General features: G+C 39.7%; 2 protein-coding genes across 2 annotated transcripts; both read left to right on the top strand.

Moving 5' to 3' along the window:
• Positions 1–514: 514 nt before the first annotated feature.
• On the top strand, positions 515–1,018 carry LOC138906740 (NAC domain-containing protein 1-like). Its single transcript, XM_070196262.1, has one exon. The coding sequence runs from the start codon at positions 515–517 to the stop codon at positions 1,016–1,018; it is 504 nt and encodes a 167-aa protein (XP_070052363.1).
• Positions 1,019–18,124: 17,106 nt separating this feature from the next.
• On the top strand, positions 18,125–18,541 carry LOC138906739 (uncharacterized). The gene has a single exon (XM_070196256.1). It carries the CDS (start codon positions 18,125–18,127, stop codon positions 18,539–18,541), a length of 417 nt encoding a protein of 138 aa, XP_070052357.1.
• The last annotated feature ends 2,467 nt before the right edge of the window (positions 18,542–21,008 follow it).

The following is a 21,008-nucleotide window of genomic DNA, read 5'->3' as shown; positions in this document are numbered from 1 at the left end:
GGGTGCCTCTTAAAATATTTCACAATATTCCTTCTGTATATACATGCATATATACATATTATTGCATAATCTCGGCCAAAACTTGGGGGTGGCGTATCACCCCATCCTTTACACATAGATCCGCCCTGAAGGCACAACAACCATCTGTTTATCAGAATGTTTGTAATACACATAGTGAAGAGCTTGAAGTAAGAGCACTAGTGTGACAGAACTGACAGAATTTTCAACTTTAAATGATGCTCGGGATGTTTACATACTAGTTGTCCCCTTTTTTTCATCACAAAAGTAGTTGTGTCTAATATCTAGATATACTGTAGATTTATCGGAAACAAGCAAAGTGGCTCTATGAGGGTAAGACCTTTCGGTTCCAAATTAATCTGGATCAGTTATATGAATTGTTTATATCTATTCGGCGAATTAGACTATACTTTTTTTCCTTTCTTGGGTATTTTTAGCTAGATGATTGGGTAATTTAATTTGTCGAATTTATAAGAAGAAAAACTTGGGGAAAACTATGGAGATGATGAAGCTGAAGAAGAGGAGTCAGAGGCTCAAATTGAGATTACCAATAATGATATTGAAGTTGTTGGTGCTACTACTAGTGGACCGAATTTATAAGAAGAAAAACTTGGGAAAAACTATGGAGATGATGAAAGCTGAAGAAGAGGTGTCAGAGGCTCAAATTGAGATTACCAATAATGATATTGAAGTTGTTGGTGCTACTACTAGTGGACCACAAACAAATAAATTGCCAAGGAGTTGTTCATTGTCACATCTACTAGAATTGGATTACTTTGAGTCAATTCCACAATTGCTAGGTGACAATTCATACCACACAAGTTTTGATAATGACCAAAGTTACACATTAGTGAACAATGTTAATACAAATGCGGTTCATCAAATGGAGAAATCTCAGCTAGGGGAAGTGTCACACCAACATAATAGCCAAAATAATAATTATAATATCTTCTTCAACCAGCAACCTGTTTTTGTAAATCCAGCTTTTCAATTTCAGTGACGAAAAGCTCCACAGAACTGTCGCATGTGGGTACTACGAGGCTTATGATTTTCTTGATCGCCTCATTCTTTAATCATAAGTTAAGATGTGACTAAAGTCTCTCCAATAGTAATGTATTTTACCCTACAGAGGCTATTGGATGAAGCTGACAGCATAAAAGTTTTCAACAATTGTAAAATATTATAGTGGAAAGTGACACATTATGTGATTGGTATTATCAGCAAGAAATCTCTAGAGACAAAAAGAAGGGGTGGGGGCAACAAACTCATGTTGTATTAATTTTAGAATTTACTTTAGTTTCTCAGCTTGTGTTTGTCAAAACTAATTTGCTTGTGAAATTGTAATGGATATTTTTGGGCAGTACCCTACGTTTTGATTTGTTTTTTCGTTTTTGATTTAACGATGACATGTCAAATTGGATTTTTTATGAAGCTCGACTCTACTCTCGTAAACTGTAACGACTTTACCGGTCGTTTTGAGAGTAATAGTCCTGATCCCCTATTAATTGCTTTCCCCATATCTTTTCTGCTTATGTGACTTATCGGGAGGTCTTGTTTTTGATTTCGAAGTGAATTGGGACACTTAGTCCCTAAAACGGAAGCTTAAGTCTTAGGATTTTGACCGTAATCGGAACTGTGTGAAGACGACTCCGGAATGGAGTTACGTTGGCTCCGTTAGCTCCGTTGGGTAATTTTGGAGTTTGAGGCGTGTCCGGATTGTGTTTTGGAGGTTTGTAGCTGATTTAGGCTTGAAATGTCGAATTTTTGGAGATTTTGACCGGTAATGAACTTTTTGATATCGGGGTCGGATTTTGATTTCAGAAGTTGGAGTAGGTCCGTAATGTCGAATATGACTTGTGTGCAAAATTTGAGGTCAATCGGACGCGATTTGATAGGTTTCGGCATCGATTGTAGAAGTTTGAAGTTTCAAAGTTCATTAAGTTTGAATTGGAGGGTGATTCTTGTTTTTAGCGTTGTTTGATGTGATTTGAGGGCTCGACTAAGTCCGTATGGTGATTTAGGACTAGTTGGTATGTTTGGTTGAGGTCCCGGGGGCCTCGGGTGTGTTTCGGATGCTTAACGGATTGAGTTTTGGACTTATGCAATTGTTGAAGCTATCTGAGTTCTAGTGTTTTCGCACCTGCGGTGAGGAGACCGCAGGTGCGGGATCGCACGTACGGAGGTATAACCGCATCTACGCATCCGCAGATGTGGAAGATGGATTGCAGAAGCGAAAGGGGCCAGGGCGTGAGGGATCGCAGAAGCAGAAGAATTCCACAGGAGCGGGCGTCGCAGGTGCAACTATGGGTTGCAGGTGCGACTATGGGTCACAGGTGCGAGATTTCTCGACAGAACACTTAAATGCAAGGATTTGCGATTTTTGCTCATTTTTAACATCTTGAGAGATATTTGAGGGATTTCTTGAGATAAGTCCCTTGTACTTATATTTGATCAATAATCTTGCTTCCCTATTTATTTTTCCACCTAGTTAGTGTGTATTTATGGTGGAATTTGGGAATTGGGGCTAGGGATTTGGAGAGTTTGATTTGAGGATTTGAAGGATCATTTGGTGTCGGATTTTAGTAAATTTGATATGGTTAGACTCGTGAGTGAATGAGTGTTCATATTTTATGACTTTTACCCAATTCCGAGACGTGGGCCCGGGTCGACCTTTTAGGGTGAATTTCGGAATTTTTGTTAAAATATTAATTTTATTAATTAGATGAGCCTATTATAGTTGTATTTATGATATGCAATTGTGTTTGGCTAGATTTGGGTCATTCAGAGTCGGATAATCGAGGAAAGGACATTCTTACGGATTGATTGAGCTTGGTTCGAGGTAAGTGGCTTGCCTAACCTTGTGTGGGGGAAATCCCCTTAAGATTTGGTACTGTTGTCATATGTGAGCGCCATGTACGTGAGGTGACGAATACGTACACGGGCTATTTGTTGAAAAACCCGAATTATTTTACTGAGTAGCAACCTGTTTTTCCTTTAATTTGAGTTATACCGTTTAAATGAGTATTAGTCTGTTTTTATTCTTCAATGAGCTATTCCAACATGTGTAGTTATCCTGTTTAGTCTAATATCGCATGTCTACATGCTTTAACTGCTTATTTGAACTCTATGAAGCATGTCTAGTTGATTTTTTGTTTTTCCTTTTTTTTTTATCAGTCTTAACTGTAAAATTCTTGTTGTTAACTATGGTATTTATCGGTTGAGTTGTATATTTACTTTTGAGACTACGAGGCGGTTCCTCGGGAGTTCTCCCTGCATATTTAATTTTGAGACTATGAGGCGGTTCCTCGGGAGTTCTCCTTGTATATTTACTTTTGAGATTACGAGGCGGTTCCTTGGGAGTTCTCCCTACATATACTTTTGAGACTACGAGGCGGTTCCTTGAGAGTTCTCCCTACATATTTACTTTTGACACTACGAGTTGGTACCTCGGGAGTTCTCCCTGTATATTTATTTTGGGACTACGAGACGGTATCTCGGGAGATCCCCTGTTGTTTACCCCTGTGTGTTATATTGTTGCCTCGCTGTGTTTCCTTTTGTTAAATTCTAATCTCTTATTATACTGTATATTCTCCTGCTTTACTTATTATATACCAGTGGGCCTGACCTGACCTTGTCACTACTCGACCGAGGTTAGGCTTGGCATTTACTGGGTACCATTGTGATATACTCATGCTACTCTTCTGCACATACTTTTGTGTGCAGATCCGGGTACTACTTATTAGCCCCACTATTAGCTGAGAGTTCTTGCTGCTGTACGGAGACTTCAAGGTACATGTGCCGCGTCTGCAGATCTCGGAGTCCCCCTCTATTCTCTCATATGCCATTTACCTTCCGTACTTCTTTTATTAGACTCTGGTGTATAGAGATACTAGTTTCCTCCTGTAGATTGTGACTTACGATATTCTGGGTTTTGGGAAGATTGTGTATTATAGAGTATTGGATATTGTACATGTCGAGCGGTATTATTATTAGTTATTCAGTTATTCATTGCTGTTAGTTGCCAAGTTTGTTTGTTACATTTTTGCAATTTTTTAGGCTTACCTAGTCATAGAGACTAGGTGCCGTCACGACATTATACGGAGGGAGTTTGGGTCGTGACAAGTTAGTATCAGAGCTCTAGGTTCATAGGTATCGTGAGTCACAAGCCGGTTTATTAGAGTCTCGCGGATCGGTGGGGAGACGTCTGCACTTATCTTCGGGAGGCTATGGAACTGTTAGGAAAAATTATACTTCTTTGATTCCTTGTCGTGCGAAATTTGTTGACATCAAAAATTTTAAACTTCTGTATTTTATTCTCTCACATATGGTGAGGACACATACATGCGGATCTGATTACCAGGCACCCGCGCCCCCTGCTGGAGCCACGAGAGGTCGGAAACCGGGGTAGAGGCCGAGGATGTCCACGCGGTGCAGCAAGAGCACCCGCACGAGCTGCTATAGATGAGCCCCCAGTAGCTCCAGCTGGAGGGCAGGCACCTGAGGTACATGTTGCTGCACCAGCCCTCTAGGAGACTCTAGCCCAGCTTCTGAGCATGTTCAGCACCTTAGCTCAGGCTGGATTGATTCCACTTGCTCCTGCCACATCTCAGGCCGAGGGAGGAGCACAGACTCCCGTCGGTACTCTAGAGCAGCGGGCTCAGGTCGACCAGGCCCTAAAGTTCATCCCTATGCAACCAGTAGCTCCGGTTCAGCACGAGACTAGGACAACCGCTTCTGAGGCAGAGCAGCTCAAACTTGAGAGGTACAAGAATTACCACCCACCTACCTTCAGCGGATTGGCTACAGATGATGCTCAGGGTTTTCTGGAGGAGTGTCATCGTATTCTCCATACTATGGGCATAGTATAGACGAGTGGGGTTTCTTTTACCACCTTCTAGCTTAAAGGAGTAGCCTATCAGTGGTGGCGGGCTTATGAGTTGAGTAGTCCGGACGAGGCAGCCTCACTTACATGGACTCAGTTCTCGGACATATTTTTGAGAGAGTATGTCCCTTAGAGCCTCAGGAACGCATGGCGCGCGGAGTTTGAGCAGCTGCGCCATGGTGCTATGACTGTGTCAGAGTATGTAGTTTGTTTAAGTGATTTGGCCCGACATGCACCGGCCTTGGTTGCCACAGTTCGAGAGAGGGTTTGTCGGTTTATTGAGGGAATCCACCCCAGTATCCGGATTAGTATGGCTAGGGAGTTGGAGATGGATATTTTTTATCAGCAGGTTATGAGTATTGCCAAGAGATTGGAGGGTATGCTTGCCCGGGATAGAGAGGAAAGGGAGGCCAAGAGGTCTCGAGAGTCTAGAAGTTACAGCGGTACTCGTGCCCCAGTTGCAGTTCGTCATGGTAGGGGCTATGGGAGTCGCCCCGTTCATTCAGCTCTTCCAGTTGCCAGTGGTATTCCGGTCCCTTCTAGGCCCCAGGAGCCTTATTATGCACTGCTAGTATCTAGTGTGCCTCCTGCTTGGGGGTGCTTTAAGCGGTCAGTCCAGCAGACCTGGCCCGAGCTAGTCACAACATTCATGCTCTCCGAGAGCTTATTTTAAGTGTGGCGACACTTGCCATATGGCGAGGGATTGCCCCAAATTTAGGAGGGGTGCACCTCCACAGACTTCTCAGCCACCACGTGCTCTACCGGGTCCTCAGGCTATGATTCCAGCACCTGCTACCGCCCCACCTCCTCAGCCAGCTCGAGGTGGAGGCCGGGGAGGTCGAGGTCGCCCTAGAGGGGGAGGCTAGGCCAGATATTATGCTCTTCCATCTCGTACAGAGGCCGTTGCTTCCGACTCTGTCATTACAGGTATTGTTCCGGTCTGTCATAGAGATGCATCGGTATTATTTGACCCAGGCTCTACATATTCCTATGTGTCCTTTTATTTTGCCCCGTATTTTGGCGTATCTGGGGATTGTTTGAGTTCCCAAGTTTATGTGTCTACTCCTATGGGAGATTCTCTTATTGTGGAATGCGTGTTTTGGTCGTGTTTGATTTCTCTTAGTGGTTTTGAGACCAGAGCCGATTTATTATTACTCAACATGGTAGACTTTGATGTTATCTTAGGCATGGACTGGTTGTTTCCCTATTATGTTATTCTTGATTGTCACGCCAAGACTGTGACGCTGGCTATGCCAGATCTACCGCGATTTGAGCGGAGAGGTACGTTAGAGTATACTCCCAGCAGAGTTATTTCATTTCTTAAAGCTCAACGAATGGTTGAGAAGAGGTGTGACGCGTATCTAGCTTATGTGAGAGATGTCAGTATTGATACCCCTACAGTTGAGTCAGTCCCAGTAGTGAGGGACTTTCCAGATGTATTTTCAGCTGATCTTCTGGGCATGCCGCCCGACAGAGATATTGATTTTGGCATTGATTTGTTGTCGGAAACTCAGCCCATCTCTATTCCTCCATATCGTATGGCTCCTCCTGAATTGAAGGAGTTGAAGGAGCAGTTACATGAGTTACTTGATAAGGGCTTCATTCGACCCAATGTGTCACCTTGGGGTGCTCCTGTCTTATTTATGAAGAAGAAGGATAGTTCTATGCGGATGTGTATTGATTACCGCCAGTTGAACAAAGTCACAGTAAAGAACAGGTATCCATTGCCTCGTATTGATGACTTATTTGTTCAGTTACAGGGTGCCAGAGAATTTTCCAAGATTGACTTACGTTCAAGCTATCATCAGTTAAAGATTCGGGAGCGAGATATCCCGAAGACTGCTTTCAGGACTCGGTATGGTCACTACGAGTTCCTTGTGATGTCATCTGGGCTAACCAATGCCCCAACAACTTTTATGCACTTGATGCATAGTGTGTCCCGTCCCTATCTTAACTCATTCGTTATTGTGTTTATTGACGACATTCCGGTGTACTCCCGGACTCGGGAGGATCATGAGCAGCACCTGATGACTGTGCTTCAGACCCTGAGAGAAAAGAGGTTATATACAAAATTTTCAAAGTGTGAGTTCTGGCTAGACTCAGTGGCATTCTTGGGTCATGTAGTATCGAGTGATGGGATCCAGGTGGATCCGAAGAAGGTGGAAGCAGTGCGTAGTTAGCCTAGACCGTTATCAGCTACGGAGATCCGGAGTTTTATTGGTTTGGCGGGGTATTACCGTCATTTTGTAGAGGGATTCTCATCTATTACAGCACCTATGACCAGGCTGACCCAGAAAGGTGCTCCGTCTAGGTGGACAGAGGAGTGTGAGGAGACTCAATACAGCTTTGACTATAGCCCCAATATTGGTATTGCCTACAGGTTCGGGGTCTTATACTGTATATTGTGATGCATCGCGAATTGGTCTCGGTGCGGTGTTGATGCAGGACGGTAGGGTGATTGCCTACGCGTCCAGACAGCTGAAGGTGCATGAAAATAACTATCTTGTCCATGACTTTGAGTTAGCAGCTATTGTTCATGCCTTGAAGATATGGCAGCACTATTTGTACAGTGTTCCTTGTGAGATTTACACCGATCAACGGAGTTTGCAGCATCTGTTCAAGTAGAAGGATCTTAATTTTCTTCAGAGGAGGTGGTTAGAGCTGCTTAAGGATTATAATATCACCATTTTGTACCACCCTGGGAAGGCCAATATGGTGGCCGATGCTTTGAGTCGCCGGACAGAGAGTTTGCGGAGCTTAGCATATCTACCAGCAGCAGAGAGGCCATTGGCGTTGGATGTTCAGGCCTTAGCCAGCCAGTTTGTTAGATTGGATATTTCTGAGCCGAGTCAAGTATTAGTTTGTGTGGTCTCTCGGTCTTCTCTTTATGATCGTATCAAGGAGCGTCAGTATGATGACCCCCATCTGTTTGTCCTTAAGGACACGGTTCAACACAGTAATGCTAATGAGGTCACTATTAGAGATGATGGTGCATTGAGGATGCATGGCATGCTATGTGTGCACAATGTGGATGGGTTACGGGAGTTGATTCTCCATGAGGCTCACAGCTCGCGGTACTACATTCATCCGGGTGCCGCGAAGATGTATCAGGACTTGAGGCAGCATTACTGGTGGAGGAGGATGAATAAGGAAATAGTGGAGTTTGTGGCTCGGTGTCTAAATTGCCAACAGGTTAAGTATGAGCATTAGCGGCCAGGTGGATCGCTTCAGAAGATATATATTCCGGAGTGGAAATGGGAGAGGATCACTATGGATTTCGTTGTTGGACTCCCACAGACTCAGCGGAAGTTTGACACAGTTTGGTTGATTGTGGATAGGCTGACCAAGTCAGCTCATTTCATTCCTGTGATGACTACCTATTTTTCCGAGCAGTTGGCTCGAATTTATATCCATGAGATTGTCAGGCTTCATGGCGTACCGGTATCTATCATCTCTGACCGGGGTACGCAGTTTACATCACAGTTCTGGAGGGCTATACAGCTGGAGTTGGGCACTCGGGTTGAGTTGAGCACAACATTTCACCCTCAGATGGACGGACAGTCCGAGCGCACTATTCAGATACTGGAGGATATGCTCTGCGCTTGTGTGATAGATTTTGGGGGGTGCTTAGGATCAGTTCTTGCCACTTGCGGAGTTTGCCTACAACAACAGTTATCAGTCGAGCATTCAGATGGCACTATATGAGGCTCTGTATGGTAGGTGGTGTCGGTCTCCAGTGGGTTGGTTCGAGCCGGGCGAGGCTAGATTACTGGGTACAGACTTGGTTCAGGATGCCCTAGATAAGGTGAAGGTGATTCAGGATCGACTTCGCACAGCCCAGTCCAGACAGAAGAGTTATGCAGATCGGAAGGTTTGCGATATTGCATTCATGGTTGGAGAACGGGTCTTGCTCCAAGTTTCACCTATGAAGGGCGTTATGAGGTTCGGAAAGAAGGGCAAGTTGAGCCCAAGGTTCATTGGTCCCTTTCAGGTGTTGCGGCGAGTTGGGGAGGTTGCTTATGAGGTTGCCTTACCTCCCAGTCTAGCAGGAGTCCATCCAGTATTCCATGTTTCCATGCTCCGGAAGTATCACGGCGATCCGGCTCATGTGTTGGATTTCAGCTCAGTCCAGTTGGACAAAGATCTATCTTATGTTGAGGAGCTAGTGGCTATTCTAGATAGGCAGGTTCGAAAGCTGAGGTCAAACAACATTGCTTCTGTGAAGATTCAGTGGAGAGGTCAGCCGGTCGAGGAGGCGACTTGGGAGACCGAGCAGGATATGCGCAGCCGTTACCCTCATCTTTTCAGCACTTCAGGTATCTATTTATGCTCGTTCGAGGACGAACGATTGTTTAAGAGGGGGAGGATGTAACGACCCGACCGGTCGTTTTGAGAGTAATAATCCTGATACCCTATTAACTGCTTCCCACTTATCTTTTCTGCTTATGTGACTTGCCAGGAGGTCTTGTTTTTGGTTTCGGAGTGAATTGAGACACTTACTCCCTAAAACGGAAGCTTAAGTCTTAGGATTTTGACCGTAGTCAGAACTGTGTGAAGACGACTCCGAAATAGAGTTCCATCGGTTCCTTTAGCTCCGTTGGGTGATTTTGAACTTAGGGGCGTGTCCGAATTGTGTTTTGGAGATCTATAGTTGATTTAGGCTTGAAATGGCGAAAGTCGAATTTTTGGAGATTTTGACCGGTAGTGGACTTTTTGATATCGGAGTCGGACTCTGATTCCGAAAGTTGGAGTAGGTCCGTAATGTCGAATATGACTTGTGTGCAAAATTTGAGGTCAATCGAACGCGATTTGATATGTTTCGGCATCGATTGTAGAAGTTTAAAGTTTCAAAGTTCATTCAATTTGAATTGGAGGGTGATTCGTATTTTTAGCGATGTTTGTTGTGATTTGAGGGCTCGACTAAGTCCTTATGGTGATTTAGGACTAGTTGGTATGTTTGGTTGAGGTCCCGGGGGCCTCAGGGTGTGTTTAAGATGCATAACGGATTGAGTTTTGGACTTATGCAATTGCTGAAGCTATCTGAGTTCTGGTGTTTTCGCACCTACGGTGAGGAGACCGCAGGTGCGGGATCGCACGTGTGGAGGTATAACCGCATCTGCGCATCCGCAGATGTGGAAGATGGATTGCAGAAGCGGAAGGGGATAGGGCGTGAGGGATTGCAGAAGCGGAAGAATTCCGCAGGAGCGGGCGTCGCAGGTGCGACTATGGGCCGCAGGTGCGAGATTTATGGACAGAACACTTAAATTCAAGGGTTCGTGGTTTTTGCTCATTTTTAATATTTTGAGCTCGGGTTTGGGGATTTCTTGAGAGCAGTTTTGAGGGATTTCTTGAAGTAAGTCCCTTGTGCTTATTTTTAATCAATAATCTTGCTTCCCCATTTATTTTTCCACCTAGTTAGTGTGTATTTAAGGTGGAATTTGGGAGTTGAGACTAGGAATTTGGAGAGTTTGATTTGAGGATTTGAAGGACCATTTGGTGTCGAATTTTAGTAAATTTGATATGGTTAGACTCGTGAGTGAATGAGTGTTCATATTTTGTGACTTTTACCCGATTCCGAGACGTGGGCCCGGTCGACCTTTTAGGGCGAATTTCGGAATATTTGTTAAAATATTAATTTCATTAATTAGATGAGCCTATTATAGTTGTATTTATGATATGCAATTGTGTTTGGCTAGATTTGGGCCATTTGGAGTCGGATAATCAAGGAAAGGGCATTCTTACGGATTGATTGAGCTTGGTTCGAGGTAAGTGACATGTCTAACCTTGTGTGGGGGAAACTCCTTTAGGATTTGGTACTGTTGTCATATGTGAGCACCGTGTACGTGAGGTGACAAGTACGTACACGGGCTATTTGTTGAAAAAACCAAATTATTTTACTGAGTAAAAACCTGTTTTTCCTTTAATTTGAGTTATACCATTTAAATGAGTATTAGTTTGTTTTCATTCTTCATTGAGCTATTCCAACATGCGTAATTATTCTGTTTTGTCTAATATCACATGTCTACGTGCTTTAACTGCTTATTTGAACTCTGTGAAGCATGTCTAGTTGATTTCCTATTTTTTCTTGTTCTTTATCAGTCTTAACTATAAAATTCTTATTGTTAGCTATGGTATTTATCGGTTGAGCTGTATATTTACTTTTGAGACTAAGAGGTGGTTCCTCGGGAGTTCTCCCTGCATATTTACTTTTGAGACTACGAGGCAGTTCCTCGGGAGTTCTCCCTGCATATTTACTTTTGAGACTACGAGGCGGTTCCTCGGGAGTTCTCCCTATATATTTACTTTTAAGACTACGAGGCTGCATATTTACTTTTGAGACTACGAGGCAGTTCCTCGGGAGTTCTCCCTGCATATTTACTTTTGAGATTATGAGGCGGTACCTCGAGAGTTCTCCCTGTATATTTAGTTTGGGACTACGAGACGGTATCTCGGGAGATCCCCTGTTGTTTACCCCTGTGTGTTATATTGTTGCCTCGCTGTGTTTCCTTTTGTTAAATTCTAATCTCTTATTATACTGTATATTCTCCTGCTTTACTTATTATATATCAGTGGGCCTGACCTGACCTCGTCACTACTCGACCAAGGTTAGGCTTGGCACTTACTGGGTACCGTTGTGGTGTACTCATGCTACTCTTCTGCACATGTTTTCATGTGCAGATTCAGGTACTACTTATCAGCCCCACTATTAGCTAAGAGTTCTTGCTGATGTACGGAGACTTCAAGGTACATCTGCCACGTCCGCAGATCTCGGAGTCCCCATCTATTCTCTCCTATGTCATTTACCTTCCGTACTTTTTCTGTTAGACTTTGGTGTATAGAGATACTAGTTTCCTTCTATAGCTTGTGACTTACGATGTTTCGGGTTTTGGGAAGACTGTGTATTATAGAGTATTGGTTATTGTACATGCCGAGCGGCATTGTTATTAGTTATTCAGTTATCCACTGCTGTTAGTTGCCAAGTTTTACTTTCGTTTTTGTTACATTTCCGCAATTTGTTAGGCTTACTTAGTCATAGAGACTAGGTGTCGTCACGACGTTATACGGAGGGAGTTTGGGTCGTGACATAAACCTCTTTCTACAACTTAATTTTCTTTATATTTGCCTCCTAATTGGTAGAAAAAGGAAATTTTTCATTGAGTCTTAATTTTAAAAAGACAATTATCCTCGGATAATAACCGCGTGGTAAATTAATCAATCAAACTAGTAGATAAGCTTTCGGATAGATTTGGTTAAAAGTTGTGAATTAAAAAAGAGGCACTTTAATAATTAAATTACAACTATTATACTAGTTTTTTTTCCTTTCGTTGTTGGTTGTTGGAACTTGGAACTCGTGGCTAAAATGGCTATTCCCTTATTCAAATAGTTAATATGAGAGCAGGAAAGATCGGAATAGACAATAGTAACCTCATGATCAGTAGGATTATGAAATTAAATTGAGATTTCAAAATAAACTTCTATGTTGATTATCGAAAAGATGATGAAAAAGATAAAAATATTAAATAGTAGTAATTTTTTTTTCCGCCCGATGTCTCATACCCACTTTGAGCTTGACTAATTCGGTTTCTGTGACATCCTAGGCAAATCCCACATCGACAAAATACGGGAGAGATGTTGGGTATATAAGTAAATAAGCCTTAGACCCTAGTGACGCGTTTTAAAGCCGTACAGGCCTGTGCCCAAACGGACAATATCACTAGTGGCTGGGTTGTTACATATGGTATTAGAGACACCCCATGTACAACCTTGAACGATGGTGGGACAAACCTCAGCGAGGACGCTGAGTCCCTAAGGAAGGGTATATGTGACACCCTAGGCGAATCCCAAATAGATAATATCACTAGTGGATGAGCTATTACAGCTTTGCAGAGCTCGAATCATATATATCTAATTAAGAACGAAGGGATACTTACCACTCCATCGTAATTTTTAGTGGTTTATAGTCTTAGTACCCTAGGTGACCCCAGATGCTAATACTGATAATGAGTTGTTAACTCACATAATGAAACTAAGGTTGATATAGAAATGGTTTGATCCTCTTGCTATGTGGAGTTCATATAAACTAAGTGGCAGATTTGTGTCTTTATGTCAATGTCCAAGTACTTTGATCCTCGATTTGAAAGGCGCGAGCAAGATGTTCGCTGTGTAACATTGATTACCTTTGACGCTCAATTTTTAACACTCTTATTAGGAACATATATATAATTAATCAGTCAAAATTATTGACGCCATATATACATTGATATCATAAAAATAATTACACAATTAGTGTAATTTAACTTAATGTGGTTTGTTAGTCATTATATTTATCGAATTATTATACAAATTTATCTGTAAATAATTACTTTAGAAGGGGAGCCTTGGAGCAACAGTAAAGTTATCTCTGTGTGTCCTATAGGTCACGGGTTCGAGCGGTGAAAGCAGCACTGATGTTTGCATTAGGGTAGGGTATCTATATCACGTTCCTTGAGCATGATCATTTTCTAAATTCTACGTGAATACGAGATACTTTGTGCACTGAGTTGTCCAATAATTTATAAGTTGACATCATCAATTTATAAAACTAAATTAACTCATACAATAATTGACATTCAAAAGTTCTTCCACATGGACGTGTTTCAAGTTACGATGATGCAAGAAAAATGAAAAAAAAAATGAGAAACAAAAGAACAAAGGAATAAGAATATCATAAACTATAAAGGAAAAAGGTGATGGGAAACCTTGGACAATTGACAAAGAAATGGAGGTTGTGGTGGTCTAGTGGCCAAAGGGGATTAGCTTGGTGCATGCATGGGCTTTCAAAGGAGTAAAATATCCCCATTTGCTCGATGCTGACGTTTTTGGACTATCTTGCTAACTTAATTCTATTCAATCTTTTTTGTTTCTCGCACAATATTCGTTATTTTTATTGGTGTGCTAAATCAGATTCGAGCTGGAAAATTTTATTTTGGGGTAAAATTATTCTCTATTAAAAATAACTCTATATTCAGATCTCAGATCACAAGTGGACACAACATTTGATGGTATTTAATTGCTAATCAATTTGTTTTGGTTCTTCTTTTCCTTTTTAACGGCTAATGTTTCGCCGAAATCTCTCCTAGAAAGGACGAAGTCTTTTTATAAAGAATTCTTGGATAAGATCAAACTTTTAGTTCAATGAATAATGTATTTGCATTTTTCGTTCACTTCTAAATTGCTTTCGGAGATGAGGAACTCAAGATCGAGGCAAAGAGCACGTACAAGGTAAAATATAGTAGTACTTTTAATATTGAGTTATTGTCGATTCTAGCATTACTAAGATACAATGTATTCGATCATGTTTTCTTCGTGAACAAAAGTGAAAATAATGTATGTATACTACAATGTCTACATTAAATCATTGAATATAAAATAGTTTTTATTATACCTATACTTAAGCCACTTAATTAATCAACATGTGTCAAACACTATGGATAATTAGGAGTGGTAATGGACGGGTCGGATATAGGCGGGTCAAAAATGAATAATGTAAAAATGGATAAAAATATCTGATCTGACCCATATTAATGCGGATAGAAAATAGGTTAATCGATAGATAATATGGATATATCTAGGGGTGTACATAGGTCGGGTTGGTTCGTATTTTCTAATTACCAAAATCAAACCAGTTGTGTCGGGGTATTAATAGCTTGTTTGGCCAAACTTCTAAAATTAGCTTATTTTGAGAAGTGCTTTTCTCAATTTAAAAGTACTTTTGGAGAGAAACAGTTTATGTTTGGCTAATTAATTTGAAAAACACTTTTGAGCAGTAATTAGTGTTTGGCCAAGCTTTTGAAAACTGCTTCTAAGTGTATTTTTCTCAAAAGTATTTCTCAGAAAAGTGCTTTTGGAGAGAAGCTACTTTTTTCTGCTTCTCAAAAACTGCTTCTGCTTCTCCTCAAAAGCACTTTTTTCCTTCCAAAAGCTTGGCCAAACACCTCAATTTTTGGCCAAAAGTATTTTTGGCCCCAAAAAGCACTTTTGGCCTAAAAAGAAGCTTGGCCAAACAGGCTATAAATCTAAAGACTAAACTAAACCAATAAAAGTCGGGGTTTTTAATCTCGATTTTTCTCTGATTTTTATTCATAAAGTCTTCATAGCACAAAACATAGAATTTATGCTCCAAATATTTCTTTAATCCTAGTAAGTGAAGGATTGAAATAACCCGAAAAAATAATTTAGGCACAAGCAACAAATTCAACAAAGGCTATATAGAAAAAATTTATTAAACTAGGGAGAGAACGTGGTAGGAGGTTTTTTCACAACTCATAAACTCTTGAATCTCTCTACATCATAGTTATCTCTCTACAATAGAAAATATGTAGTAGCACCCTTATTTATAATACTACAAACCAAATTTGACTAGACTAACAAAACCTATTTCAATATGAATTTGGTAAATAAAATCTAACTAGACATGAATTAAGTAAACTACCAAATATCAAATCCTAGACAACTTAGGAATACTAATTAATCTTAGTTTAGTTTCCAACAGCCTCCCTTAAACTAAGATCTTTCACTACTAGAAATTCGGCAAAAACCGACCAAGGTCGACCGACCAACTTTGATCGGTCAAAAAACCGGCCAAACAACCGACCAAAGTTGGTCGGTTTTTCAAAATATTTTTTTTTAAATTTTTTTTTTACGAAACCGACCAACTTTGGTCGGTTTTCTTTGGCGCAAAAATGCGGGAAACTATTTTTGAGTCCCGCGAAATTTATTTTTCAAGACACCGACCAACTTTGGTCGGTTTTTCAATTAAAATAAATAAAAATTAATATTAAAAAAACTACCAAAATTGGTCGGTTAATTCGGCCGGTCATTTTAAAAAATCGACCAACTTTGGTCGGTAATTTTATTTTGTAATAAAATCGGTCAACTTTGGTCGGTAATTTTATTTTTTAATAAAATCGGTCAACTTTGGTCGGTTATTTTCGTGCGAAAATATAATTAAAGAGTATAAATCAAATAAAAGATAGTCTTAAAACAAAATGCACCAATGGTCTAGTGGTAGAATAGTATCCTGCCACAATACAGACCCCTGTTCGATTCTCAGATGGTGAATCTTTTGATTACATAATTAAAAAATCGACCAACTTTGGTCGATTTTTTTTGCAATATTTTGTTTTTTGAATTTAATTGACCGACCAAAGTTGACGGTAATTTCCGACCAACTTTGGTCGGTATGCCTTTCCGACCACTAAAATACCGTCCACACGTAAATGGTCGCGTTTTGGACGGTTATTGGCCATTACCGACCAAAGTTGGTCGTTTTTTTCCGGATTTCTAGTAGTGTTCAAATTTGATCATGCCATGAGTAACATCAAGCCTTGTAGAAGTTACATACTTTAGGCTCTCTATTAATTTTCTAAAATATGTTGCATCAACAAAGTCGCGAGTATCATCTTTAGTTAACTTCAATTTCTCTTCAATATTGCTCATGTATGATTTGTCTTTACTCATGGTAAATCCCTTCAAAATATCATCAATATAATTTTCCTTTAATTTGAAATTGTCTACTTCTCCAGTTGCCTTGTAGTTGGACTTGTATGTAAGTTTTCCTACGTGTGTGGCCCAATAGGTTTAAGGTCCATAATTAATATTTAATTAATGAGCAAATCTCATCCGTCTGATCGGTTAGTTGATAGACGTACCGGATTAAGTGAGAACCTTTATAAATTGGTCTTTTTCCCACCCATTAGGGTTACCGTATTTTCTATTCTCTCTCCCATCACTAAAATCGGCGGTAACGAAAGCTAGGGCAAGGAGCGGGAAACTAATTCCAATTAACGCTTCTGCTTCGTGATAATGACTTACGATTCAGATATGTTTTCTGTAACAATTTTATGTAAGATTATCACGTTCAAGATCCTGGTATGAATTAAGTTTATGTTTACATATGGTATCAGAGCCTGGATTATTTGAACTGATAGTCTTCATTTATTGTACGATTAAGTCGCCATGATTTTAGTCGATAAAGTTTTTTCGACAAAGAACCTGATCTAGACATTGGAAACAATAAAGTTTATCGTGGCTTTAATTGAAAAAAGTTCTTCATCAAAGTTGTAATCAGTTTGTTTACTTCCAGTTTGTCATACAAAGTCCTTACAATATAAGATTCAATATTCTTTATCTTGAGTATCGACTTAGCACGTATTTCTTGAACAATCGTTGTGAAATCAAATAATTATATCCAAGGATATTAAGGCCGTCAACGGAAAGATTTAAACGTATTGAGTTTGTAAATTTCCTGGTATGTTTCAATTAGGAGGGTCTCCTGCCTAATAAATTGTTTATTTAGAAGTTTAAAGCTACTGACTTCAGAATAATACTTTCATAAGGATTGTGCTAAAGATTTGGTGCTTGAGTTAGTAAACATAAAGAAGTCAACCTTGATAATGTGAATATGTTAAGTACATATTTTATTATGTAAATCATGTGTATGAAAAATATAATATGACAATTTTATTCTGTATCTTATCACTCTCAAACATTACGCTTCCGCTTCAGGTCATGATGTTTGTTTCTACTTTTGAATTGTTGGACAATTAAAGTGATAAGATCTCAATGGATAATATATGTGATTAATGTTTATATAGTTTGTTAGTCACCAAAATGATCAAATTAGATTGTTTAAAATATTCACTTGCATAAAATCTTTAGGTATTTATTTTATATGTGCATTTATGTTTATATAGTTTGTTAGTAGCGAAAGTAGACAAACTAGTATGTCCATGCATACATAAACTTATAATTTATCCATAAAATTAATGAAATGCCTATAATTAAAAATTAATGGATAAATTAAATTTCACTGTTGCTAGAACTTAAGGATTCATCCAAAGGTGAATCAATTATTCTATTAATAGTGAATATGATGAGGTAAAATTAATATTCTTTAGTCAAATATATATTGTATGTCCAAAGATGTCATATATATTTGGTTAAAAATATTTAATTACCGATTAAAGACTAAATGGTATTTAAATTATGATAGCATGTCGTAGTATATACCCAACGGAGAATTGCGATATGCTTTAACTGTTTTACTGAATCCATATTGATTTGTGAGCATGTATTATCTATTTTGCAGCTATTCCTCTTCATTCGCATGCTTCGTCTGTTACTGTGTTCAATGGATTGAACTTCTCTGAATAGCATGAACAAGTCCAATTCCACTTAGGTATAATGGATCTTGACTTGGCTCTGCTGAATGATAAGCCCGCTGCCATTACTGATACGAGCAGTGCGGATGAGAAGTCTTTCCATAAAGCATGGGAACGCTCTAACAGGCTGAGCCTTATGTTTATGCGAATAAGTATTGCCAACAACATTAAGAGTACTATTCCACAAACAGAAAGTGCCAGGGAATACCTGAAGTTTGTGGAAGAACGTTTTCGTTCTGCAGATAAGTCTCTCGCTGGTACACTAATGGCTGAACTCACGACCATGAAGTTTAATGGGTCACGTAGTATGCAAAATCATATCATCGAGATGACTAACATTGCAGCAAGACTTCAGACCTTGGGGATGAAAGTTGATGAATCCTTCTTGGTTCAGTTTATTCTGAACTCGTTGTGTGATGACCCAAAAGGTCATTTTTAAATTTAATAATTATTTCTGTGTTCTGAAACCTCAAATAGCACTATTCATCATTTCTCGACTTGTGTGCGCGGTCTGTATAATTTTTCGAAAAGTTTTTATGTGAAAAATTGATTAAAATGAGAAACAGAGCTTTAAAACTCAATTGAGTTGACTTTGGTCAACCTTTTTAGCAAACCGACTCAGATCAGTATTTTGACAGTTCTGGTAGGTCCGTATCGTAATTTGGGACTTGAGAGTATGCCCGAAATTTAATTTGGAGGTCCCTAACTCAAGTTATGGCATTTAGCGAAAACTAGAAATTTAAAGGCTAAAGATTTTCAAAGTTTGACCACGGATTTGACTTTTTGATATCGGGGTCGGAATCCGATTTTGAAAATTAGAATAGCTTCGTTATGTCATTTATGACTTGTGTGCCAAATTTGAAGTCATTCCTGATTCATTTAACATGTTACGGCACAAGTTTTGAAAATGGAAAAGTTTGAAACTCTAAAGTCCGAATCGAGGTGTGAATTGTAATTTCGATGTTATTTGATATGATTTGAGACCCCGAGTAAGTCCGTATTATGTTAAGGGACTTGTTGGGATATTTGGACGAGGTCCCGAGGAACTCGGGTGAGTTTCGGATGTGTTTCGGATCATTTTTGTAAAAACTTGCATGTCTGGTTCTGGTGTTTCGCACCTACGCAATTTTGGCCGCAGGTGCGTGGTTGCTTCTGTGGAGGCAGTGTCGCTTCTGCGACTTTGAGGCCAGGGGAGAAGCTTCGCTTCTGCGAAGCTTGGGATGCAGGTGTGATGCCCGCTTTTGCGGTGCCAATATCGCATATGTGATCTTTCTCGCTTCTGCGGCTCCCTTCGCGCTTCTGCGCAGTCGCTTCTGCGACGTGAAGGACCGCAGGTACGGACCTCTGCTTGGCTGCCCTGTTCCGCAAATGCGAGCTTTGTCTCACAAATGTGGGTCCGCATATGCAGAAATTTGTCCGCAAATGCGAAAATGCTGGACATAACACATAAAAATCGGGTGTTAATAATTTTTACTCATTTTTGAGTTTTGAGTCTCGGATTTAGGTGATTCCAAAGAGATTGTTTACGACTTTGAATTGGGTAAGTGTTATATAACCAAAAATGATTATATTTCATAAATCCATGTCTATATTCATCATTTATTTCGGATTTAGATGGAAGAAATTGGAATATTTGTAAAACTTTCCAAAAACGAAAATTTAAGATTTGAAGGTCCATTTGACATCAGAATTTGATAATTTTTGTATGGTTGGACTCGTCTCAGAACGAGTGTTCGGATTTCATAAAGTTTTTCGAGATTTGAGATGTGAGTTCCACTGTTATTTGTGAGAAGAATTTCAGATTTTTATCCGGAAAATTAGTAAATTCATACGGAATTAATTTCTACGATTTGTATTGAGTATATTGAATTATTTATGACTAGATTTGAAGATTTCGGATACAAATTTGCGAGGCAAAGGTTTATTGAAATCTTGAATTTAGTTGCAAAGCGAGGTAAGTGTCGTAGTTAACCTTGACTTGAGGGAGTAGGATTTAATTGTCTATTTGCTACATGATTTAATGAGCGGCTACAACGTATATGTGAGGTGACGAGTACTTGTGCGTTGTGATTAAGTCAAAGCATGCTGGAGGATTTTATTTCATTTTGAATAATTGCCTATTTAATTAAGATATTCCTGTTTAAGTTCATTATTGATATTTGATCATTATTCATGAAATTTTTATTGATTTAATTATTGTTGAATATTGTGAGAAAGAGTGTAAAAGTACGAAGGGTGATGTCATACCATTTTTATTATTTATGTTATCATTGTCATGGTGAGAAAGAGTGTAAAAGCACGAAGGGTGTTGCCATGTCAATTTTGAGTGTAAAAGCATGAAGGGTGATGCCGTGCCATTTTCAGAGAGTGCAAAAGCATGAAGGGTGATACCATGCCAAAAGAGAGTTAAAGCATGAAGGGTGATACCGTGCCAATTATTATTATTTATTTATCAGTTTATGAGAGGAATGAGAGTAAAATCACGAAGGGTGGTGCTGTACCTTTTTTATATTATCAGTTGCTCATTTTATTATTGAGGAATTAATTGACTGCTAAGTGATAATTCTCCTGCTGAAATTATTATGTCATCCTCCTTCGCATGTTCCCTCCCAAATTTATAAAGTGTTATTTATTATATTATTGTTGCTTCGTATTTGTATATACTTGTAGAGGTTTTTTATGTATGTGTCCTGTCTTAGCCTCGTCACTACTTCGTCGAGGTTAGGCTCGATACTTACGGAGTACATGGGGTCGATTGTACTCATACTATACTCTGCACTTCTTGTGCAGATTTTGGAGTTGGTTCCAGCGGCGTACCATAGATTTGCTCGGATTCAGCTACCTAGAGGAGACTTGAGGTATAAATGCACAGCGTCCGCAGTTCTGAAGTCCCCTTCTATCTTATC

The sequence above is a fragment of the Nicotiana tomentosiformis genome, chromosome 1, assembly GCF_000390325.3.
Source record: "Nicotiana tomentosiformis chromosome 1, ASM39032v3, whole genome shotgun sequence".
NCBI lineage: Eukaryota > Viridiplantae > Streptophyta > Magnoliopsida > Solanales > Solanaceae > Nicotiana > Nicotiana tomentosiformis.
Note: the sequence above shows the minus strand (reverse complement) of the source record. Positions and strands in the feature narration are given on the sequence as shown.

What these genes read in the sequence shown, in the direction of transcription:
- LOC138906740 (XM_070196262.1), top strand. Translation starts at nt 515, where the DNA reads ATGGAGATGATGAAGCTGAAGAAGAGGAGTCAGAGGCTCAAATTGAGA.
- LOC138906739 (XM_070196256.1), top strand. Translation starts at nt 18,125, where the DNA reads ATGGATCTTGACTTGGCTCTGCTGAATGATAAGCCCGCTGCCATTACT.